The 9,432-nt window shown below is 33.7% G+C and overlaps 2 protein-coding genes across 2 annotated transcripts; one reads left to right on the top strand and one right to left on the bottom strand.

Annotated features, from left to right (window-relative positions):
• The first annotated feature begins 1,528 nt into the window (after nt 1-1,528).
• Nucleotides 1,529-5,399, top strand: LOC110991364 (NPC intracellular cholesterol transporter 1 homolog 1b). Its single transcript, XM_022256700.2, has one exon. It carries the CDS (start codon nt 1,606-1,608, stop codon nt 5,326-5,328), a length of 3,723 nt encoding a protein of 1,240 aa, XP_022112392.2. The 5' UTR covers nt 1,529-1,605; the 3' UTR covers nt 5,329-5,399.
• A 1,222-nt stretch (nt 5,400-6,621) lies between these two features.
• LOC110991380 (helix-loop-helix protein 1) lies at nt 6,622-7,008 on the bottom strand. The gene is made up of 2 exons (XM_045628698.1): nt 7,004-7,008; nt 6,622-6,919 (listed from the first exon to the last, which is right to left on the bottom strand). Exons 1-2 carry the CDS (start codon nt 7,006-7,008, stop codon nt 6,622-6,624), a joined length of 303 nt encoding a protein of 100 aa, XP_045484654.1.
• Between the last annotated feature and the right edge of the window lie 2,424 nt (nt 7,009-9,432).

Genomic DNA, 9,432 nt, shown 5'->3' with positions numbered 1-9,432 from the left:
ACATTCCAAAGTATTTTTTATGCAAATGGTAAAATCAAGTGATACATAAAATGCACGTCCCTGGTAAAATGGACTCGTTTTGTGTAAATATAGGATCCCGTGACGTCAGCGTGCTGTAACTGCAAAACTTGGCACTGTACGCGAATTTTCTAATTTGTTTATCTCGTCTGCCGACCATGAATTCTGGCAGTTGAGTTCACAGTCATGTTTATTTACTTATTTAAATTATGAAGCATTTTTATAGACCTAATATAATGAATGGAATAGATAGATACAGATATATATATTAGTTCAGGAAAATCTTGAAACGAAGCGAAGCTTCGATAGAAATGTATGAGTAGTTATACTACTGTTTCTTGGCTAAAAATTGTCTTATAGTGAAAAGTAGAGAATTCTGGTGTACTTACTGAAATCTTACCATTTTGTTTAATTTTGTCAATTTCTGTAAAAATGTTCTGGAAATTTTTATGTTTAGACACTATTTCCATCTAGTGTTGAATAGCACAGTAAACATGATTCCTTTTTCCTCAATATTTGTTATGAAACTCATAGATGTCACTGCTTAGGACAATAGCGTGATACATGTAAAGAATAGGTGTCAGTTGTATTAATAAGCAATCAGTGTGTTTGTCAATAATTATTAATTTAATTTCATCATATTGAGTATAAATAAAATTTACAAATTAATTGGAATTTGTAATTTTTAGATAGAATCACGTGAGATTTAAAAACAATTTAAAATTTAAACTTTATGTTGACTCACCGACAGATGCCGCCACTTGTAATCAGGAACAGTAATTAATAAAAAACTCTTTGACAGTAGGTGGTCCGAGGGCAAAGGACTTCCAAAACATTTTTTTTTTGTAGAAATAAAAACACTAAAACAATTCCTGTGGCACCATTTGAGATAAAAACTAGTTAATAGTAAAATTAATTGTTTTGTGCTACAATTCAAATGTCAAATCACACTTTAGCTGAAAGTTCTCTAATTAATTTGTTTAGGATATAAAATAGAGATGGTATACTTTTAAGATGTAGATAAAAACTATACGGTTGCGGCGGTCGCTTGCATTTTGTATCTCTACTGACACCCTAATCTTCTATTGTAATTAGCCCTTCTGTGGGAATCTAATAATCACCCTTGTATCAATTACACATCACTTGCCCATCTAGATTTCCCTAGACAACGATTCAAACATTATCCATCTTATTAAACACGTGACTTGTCAACTAGCCATACCCAAAATGAATCGAAGCGTGTGGTACTTTCGTTTGAGTTTATCTTAGACCGTGTTTATAATAAGTATCTCACTGGTGCAATTATAATAATTATCATATTAAAATATATTTATCAGGTTCATAGACCCGTGTTAGTTACTGGTATTAAATAACCTGAAATAATTTTGACAATCAGGGTTCTAATTATTATCTAATTTTGATAGAGAAAAACGATTAATGAAGTTTTATCGTAGGTATTGAAATCAACCGATATGTTATCGAATGACTATCCCTTTCTAAAGCTAAAACTGATTACTTTAGTATACATTATAACACGGGCGTCCACGTCTAGTTATTGTGTCCGAAAATTAAAGTGATGGAATAACAATGAATCCTAAATTATTTCTGTTACTTTGGATTTGGCTCCATGGCTGGGATTTCGCCACCGCCCGATGCGTTTCTCGAGGTGAATGTGTTACAATTAATGGACACCCAAAGCCGTGTTCGGTCAGTTCAGAACCAACACCAATTTTTAATAACATTACTGGCGCTGAACGAGATCATCTGCTCAATATTTTAGAACGACGATGTCCCCATTTGGTTTTTAATGAAGAAGGGAATGCAATTCCAGATGACGAAATTTTAACCTGTTGCGATCCGATACAGGTTGAAGCCTTCGCTGAAAGTCTCCTAATGGCAGACAGTGTGCTCGGAAGATGTCCAGTTTGCTTAAGAAGTTTCACGAGACAAATATGTGAAATGAATTGTTCGCCCGATCAGGCGCGATTTGTTGATACGGTAGTTGAAACCACCTCCGACGGAACACGTTATGTGAGTGAACTAAATTACAGACTTCATACAGACTTTATGGATAATGCTTTTAAAGCTTGCTCAGAAGTAATGTTGCCTCAATCTGGAATGCCATCGGTGAATTTAATGTGTGGGAACGCTCCAGTCTGTGATGCTGACGCATGGTTTGGATATACAGGTGACACCGAAAATAATCCATTCGTATCCCTGAAGGTCAACTTCTTGAGAGTAAACTCTACCGAAGATTCAATGCATGTTCACGCTCCATTATGTCATGAAACTATTGAAGGAGATATACCATGCAGTTGCATAGATTGCTCCGCAAACTGCCCTTCTGGTGAAATAATTATACCACCTATCTGTACTGTTCTTTCTGTGAATTGTATTGGCTTTTCAGTCGCAATAACCTTTGGAGTAATAAGTATTACTGTGTTTATTGTGCTTACATTATTAGAGTATAAAAGACAAAATAAGCTAAAGCCAAATAGTAATACAACGCAAAATGAAGTCAATACTTTAACAAGGGGCTTTCAAAGCCTATTTGAAAGCATCGGTACTTTTAGTGCTGATAATCCTATTATGATGATAATGGTGATGTCTTGGGTAGTATTTATACTATTTTTTGGTCTGTTGCGCCTGCAGTTAACTGCAAATCCTCTAGAACTATGGTCGGATCCTCAATCGGTTTCTCGTCAGCATTTTAACTATTTCAATTCAAGATTTGGTCCATTTTATCGGGCTTCTCAAATATATTTAACAATTGACCTTGAGCCAATTCAAGTAGGCAATATTACGTATGGTCCTGCTTTAAGAGTGGAAGCAATACAGGAGTTGATCAAATTGGAAGATGCTATAATGAACATTGGTCGAGAAGATGGATCTGTAAAACTGGAAAACGTTTGTTACGCACCTCTTCGTGCTCGCGGCGCAGAAGAAAAACTAAGTGATTGTGTATTAATGTCTGTATCGGCTTACATACCAAACAGAATTATTAATAACAATACGTACTTAGCAAATATACAAAATTGTTTAAATAACTATTTATCACTTAGTTGCTTGCAACCTTGGGGTGGGGGCGCTGATCCAGAACTATCATTTGGTGGATATGAAGAAGATAATTTTATAAGTGCACACACACTCATTATTAATTTCCCTATAACTAATCATTTGTCTAAAGTAGATCTGGAGCCTACACTGGAATGGGAAAAGAAATTCATTGAATTGATGCACGATTATGAACAGAATTGGAAGTCAGATTTTGTGGAAGTAGCTTTCGCAGCTGAAAGATCTATTGAAGATGAAATAGAGAGAATATCGGAAGCCGAAATAATTCCAGTTGCGATTAGTTACTTGCTTATGTTTATTTATGTGATATTTGCTCTTGGCAATATAAGAAGTATTAAAACGTTTTTCCTTGACAGTAAAATTAGTGTTGCAATTGCTAGTATTATTGTTGTTTTGTTAGCGATAGTTTGTGCCATGGGCTTATTAGGTTTCATGAATGTTACTATAACACTATTAGCAATCAATGTGATTCCATTTTTCATTCTATCTGTAGGTATTGATAACGTTTTTCTAATGGTTAATTCTATACAATACGTACAAACTAACCTTACAAAATACAGTGAATACAAGGAAGATATGAGTTTTGAAAAAAAACGCCGCTTCATTTTTGGTACGATGATGAAAAATGAAGGACCATCAATGTTTATTTCATCTTTAACACAAATTACGTGTTTTGCTATAGGGAGTTTAGCAAATTTTCCAGCAGTTCGTTCATTTGCTATTTTTGCAGCAGTTTCTTTAACATTTCTGTTTATATTCCAAATAACAGCTGTCGTGGGAATCTTATCACTTGATTACAAACGCTCTATTAAGAATCGTTTTGATATATTTTGTTGTGTTCAAAAGAAAGTTATTAACGACGAAGAGCCATTACATTCTGAAGTCCCGTACGAGAGCGTTACCCAAAAGTTGATGGAGCCTTACGCAAATTTTTTATTAAATTGGCGTGTTAAGGTACTTGTTGTTATAATTTTTCTTCTCTTCCTATCCGTTTGTGTCGTACTAATTCCACAAATTGAAGTAGGGCTTGATCAGAACCATGCATTGCCTGAAGATTCCTATGTTTATAAATACCTGAACGCTGTAAATAATTTACTACCATTGGGTCCACCGGTGTTTTTTGTTTTGAAGAGCGGTTTAAACTTCTCTAACCCTGATCATCAAAATGTTGTTTGTGGAGGTCAGTTATGTAATGACAATTCTTTAACTATGCAGATATTTTTAGCCGTACAACAAGAAGAGATTACATACATGAGAAGAATATCAAACTCATGGCTAGACGACTTCTTTGATTGGGCTAGTTCACCCAACTTGTGTTGCAAATACAATACTACTGACGGTGGTTTCTGTCCCAGTGTATCCTCTGAACCTGAATGTGAATATTGTTCTATTGGAAGGAGCGATTATGCAAATGGGTTAAGACCCGCCGAAGATTCTTTTGACCGTTATATTCCTTTCTTCTTGCAAGATGCTCCAACGAATACTTGCAATAAAGGTGGTTTAGCTAGCTACTACTCTAATATCAACTATGTTCTAGATTCTGAAGGTCGTGCGACCGTCCATGACTCTAATTTCATGGCGTATCATTCTTCTCTGAAAACCTCTCACGATTACATTACCGCAGTTAAATATGCGTATGAAATAAGTGACAATATAACAGCTGCTATTAAAGTTCGTACTGGCCTAGACGTTGAAGTATTTGCTTATTCTGTATTCTATGTTTACTACTCCCAATATTTGACGATATGGTATGATACTTTTATTTTGTTGTTATATTGTCTCATAGGAGCTTTTGTAATAAATCTCTTAGCAACTGGGTTTAACATTTTGACTACTCTAGCAATGATGTTTACAGTTGTAATGGTAGTTGTTGATATGATGGGTATAATGTATATTTGGAATATTCAGCTAAATGCCGTGTCTTGTACTAATTTGATTGTAGCAATTGGTATTACTGTGGAATTTTGTACTCATCTAGCTTATGCTTACAACACTAGTCAGAAACCGCCATCAGAGAGAGTAGAAGATGCAATTATAAAAGTAGGTGCTACGATTATTACTGGAATAACATTTACGAATATTCCTATAATTGTCTTAGCTTTTTCGTACACAGAAATCATTGAGATATTTTTCTTTAGAATGCTGTTTAGTATAGTAATTCTTGGTTTTCTTCACGGTTTCATACTGTTCCCTGTTCTGTTAAGTTACATAAATAATTTAAAGTATAAAATATAAAACAAATAATTGAATATTATCGTATTATAAGATGTAATATAATGGTAAATTAATATTATATAATATCCAAAGTGTGACTTGCAGATATAATTTATATTAAATTATTTAAAAAAAAACTTTTATTCATCTCAAAAATAAATATGTGTTTTTATATTAAAATGTGATTTTTTATTAACTACCTAAGCACTGATAAGTTTATATAAAATTTAAATTCTGATAATATGTATTGATAAGTAGAAATCACGAAGAAAACGGAATGTGGTGATTTAGTAATGTAAGATAAATTAAGACCATGATATTAATATTTATATTGACATAAAATCCATATTGTGACCAAACGCTATTGCTGCTAGAAGTTATTAACTTATTCTATAATTTATTATTGTATTTAAATTGCTTCACTATCCCATTGTTATTGGAGTAAGAAACGCGTATTTATTAGCCTTTATCCTTAATTACAATAAAATACTACTCAATAATAAACACTTTTATTTCTAAACACTGACAATGACAATTAGGATATAATGTATTTATCAATTCATATTCAAAACTCACATAGGATGTTTTTGGTGCCATAAGCTAACCGGCAACCATAGACATGTCCCAATACACAGATTATAAACTGGCATTGAGTAGATAACCAATTGTTTATGCCAAAAGAAAATTAATTTTGTTACCTTCAGATCTAAAGGATTTCGATTTATTAAAATGTATTTAATTTTTCAATACTATGCCAAAATCTTTACATTAATGCCAACTTAATTATTATACAATTGTTGTAATGTATGCATTAAGTAAATATCTTTATAATTATGTATTCTTTAATTATAATCGAATGTCACATCATAAAATTTTTTAATATTTTCCCGGTAAATATATTAATTTCTCTTATCGATAGAATAAGGTGATAGATATTGTTAATTATTATTAGTAGTAGTGCTTTTACGTTGAATAAAATTGTTATCTATAGAACAATGGCTTTCCTCCTACTATCGACTTTAAAATCCAATACTATAACATCAATTTATTACGTCTATATAATAATGAATTTTTTGTAAAATTGTAATAAATTAACATAATTTTGCCAATGTAAGTTAACGAACCATTAATTTAAGATATTACTCACTAAATCCATAGATGCAACATTTCCGCCATGAAGCGGCGGGATTAAGTGTTTTTACGGACCACTTTTTATTATAATAAGTCCTTTTAGGTTTGAGATGACTCACATATTATTATCAACAACCGCAGCTGGTGTTACTGTTAATATTTGATAATAAATTAATATATCCTTCACGCATCCAATACATGATTCAAATACGCAATGTAACAGATAGCCAGTCGAAGAATTTCAATCTTTGACAGTTTTTTGTCTGGAGGCAATGTTGGCAGAAGTCTCCGAAGTGAACCAAATGCTGCGTTAAACGCTTCAACTCTTATTCTCTCCCTAGTAGCGTGCGCTGTTCTGTATTTTAGGGTGGCTCTCCTTCTTCGTCTTCTCTCTTCTCGCGATAGACCGGCGTACGGCGATCCCGCTCCACTAGAGAGATAAGCTTCTTCGGATACAGCGCAGGGCTCCAAAGATCGATCTCTAAAATTAATAACAAATCTTAACGTTGTATAAGTTAAGATCATCTGAACGACCAGGTTTATTCGCCTAAATAATTAATCAAACAGCATTCCGTACGATCCAATGGAATCAGAAGAAACAAATCATTTATAGGTTTCACAGTATTCGGAGCCTATTTTGTTGAATTTGTATATAGTAAAAGTAAGCCTATGAATTAGAAATTTTGCCACGGTTTGCCATATTTTTTTAAAAACATTTTTATCTTTTTTTAATGCGAATCAATTATTAATTCAATCGTTTTTGTGATTTTTTTTGTAGCTTGTGTCAGCCTGTGATTATGCTTATTATTTGTACAATTATATATACTTAGTCTGGCCATAAAAATTGATACAATTAAAAATAAACAAAATATTACATTTGAATTTGGAATCTGTTATTTTTATATGATTGCTCATGGAGTTTTCTTATTTTGGCGCCAATACCTTGTATAATATTTTGCGATATTAAAATGGAGTGGGGTGATGAAGAGAATCGAATCGCTGTGATTGCATTACACAAAGTAGGTATGGAGCCAAAAGCAATTTTTAAAACTCTCCATACTCTTGGTATTAGTAAAATATTTGTGTACCGGGCTATTAATAGGTACAATGAGACCTCCTCTGTTTGTGACAGAAAAAGATCTGACCTTCCACGTAGTGTTCGTACGCAAAAGGTGGTCAAAGCAGTAAGGGAAAGAATTCGAAGAACTCCTGTCCGAAAGCAAAAGATTTTATCTCGGGAGACGAAGATAGCACCTAGAACCATGTCGCGTATTTTAAAAGATGAATTAGGACTTGTAGCCTATAAGAGACATTCTGGTCATTTCTCAACTGATAATTTAAAAAAGAATAGGGTGATAAAATCGAAATTACTGAAGCGGTACGCAAAGCGTGGACACAGAAAAATTGTGTTTACGGATGAGAATTTTCTTTTTAAATTTTTTACAATCGAGTAACATTTTAACAAACAAAATGACTGTATTTGTGCTCAAAGCTCTAAGGAAGCTTCCCAATAAGTCGACAGAGTGTAACCTGGGCACTATCCGACTTCAGTGATGGTTAAGTGGGGTATTAGCTATGAAGGAGTGACTGAGCCATACTTTTGTGAAAAAGGTATCAAAACTTCGTCACAAGTGTATCAAGATACTATTCTTGAGAAGGTAGTGAAGCCTCTTAATAACACCATATTTAATAACAAAGAATGGTCCTTCCAGCAAGACTCGGCACCGGGTCATAAAGCTCGGTCTAAGCAGTCTTGGTTGGAAATGAACGTTTCGGACTTCATCAGAGCTGAAGACTGGCCGTCGTCTAGTCCCGATCTTAATCCGCTAGATTATGATTCATGGTCCGTTTTAAAGAGTACGTCTTACTCTAAACGGTATGATAATTTGTAGGTTTTAAAACAATCCGTACAGTGATGAATTTTCCCATAGAAAGAGTGCGTGCTTCTATTGATAACTGGCCTCAACGTTTAAAGGACTGTATCGCAGTCAATGGAGACCACTTCGAATAAGCTTTTTATATTTAAATTGTTTTTTATTTATGTATTAAACTAACACACTGTAAAAGTAATATGTTATTTGCAATAGAAAAAAAATATTTTTCTTTGTTTCAGTGTTTATGGCAAGACTAGGCATATAATGGTTTTATCCATAAATTAATTATATTTCTGTGCATTCTTTGAACTAGAATTTATTTTAAAAAATCCGAAATTACCTTTTTCTAGGCGCCATGTTTTCGCACCCAGTTATTGGTAACAAAGCTTCCCTCGTGTCAGCTAGCATACAGGGCAACGATCCGTCCTCCATATTGGCAGCTTCCAACCAGCTCTTCATCATGAGATCCTAATTCTGAGAAATTGAAAAAGTCATAAATAGAAATTTGCAATACCTGTAATATTTAACGTAATACATGTTTAAAAAAAGTGTATATGAAAAATCCGGTGCCCAAAAAATATTGAACATTTGGAAATTTGGTGGGAAAACCTACGAATCATTTATTATTCTGGAAAAGCGAGCAGTCTCTGTCAGAGTACCATAGCGAAATGTTCCATGTGTAGGTATGTAGGAACTAAAAAGGAAGGCTAAATAGATCATATAACAGCGAAAGAATGTTCGCGCGGGTAGTAATTTGCGTATAACCCAGGACAAGTAAAGATTACATATTACCAAAGACGAATACTAGGCATGCTTTTTAAGATCTGTCGTTTTCATATTTTCCGGCAATTTGGAATTCGGAACTGTTATAAATTGTAATGTGTTTTAATTTTGAATCTCAAAATAGTTGAAATTATTAGGGTTGATGCTATTGCTTAGTCAGCGTCGATTGGAATGTGTTAGGTTACGTACGAAACGAATCTTACGAATCTTTCTAAAGAATGTTTGTGCAACAATCTTCTACAACTTAAGAAGAGGCCTGACGCGGCTTCAGTGTTTTGAAGAGCTAACATCTGTGTTCAGTGATGTAGCCCTATGTCTGCGGATTGTCGAACACTGG

The sequence above is a fragment of the Pieris rapae genome, chromosome 6 (assembly GCF_905147795.1).
Source record: "Pieris rapae chromosome 6, ilPieRapa1.1, whole genome shotgun sequence".
Taxonomy (NCBI): domain Eukaryota; kingdom Metazoa; phylum Arthropoda; class Insecta; order Lepidoptera; family Pieridae; genus Pieris; species Pieris rapae.
Note: the sequence above shows the minus strand (reverse complement) of the source record. Positions and strands in the feature narration are given on the sequence as shown.

What these genes read in the sequence shown, in the direction of transcription:
- LOC110991364 (XM_022256700.2), top strand. Translation starts at nt 1,606, where the DNA reads ATGAATCCTAAATTATTTCTGTTACTTTGGATTTGGCTCCATGGCTGG.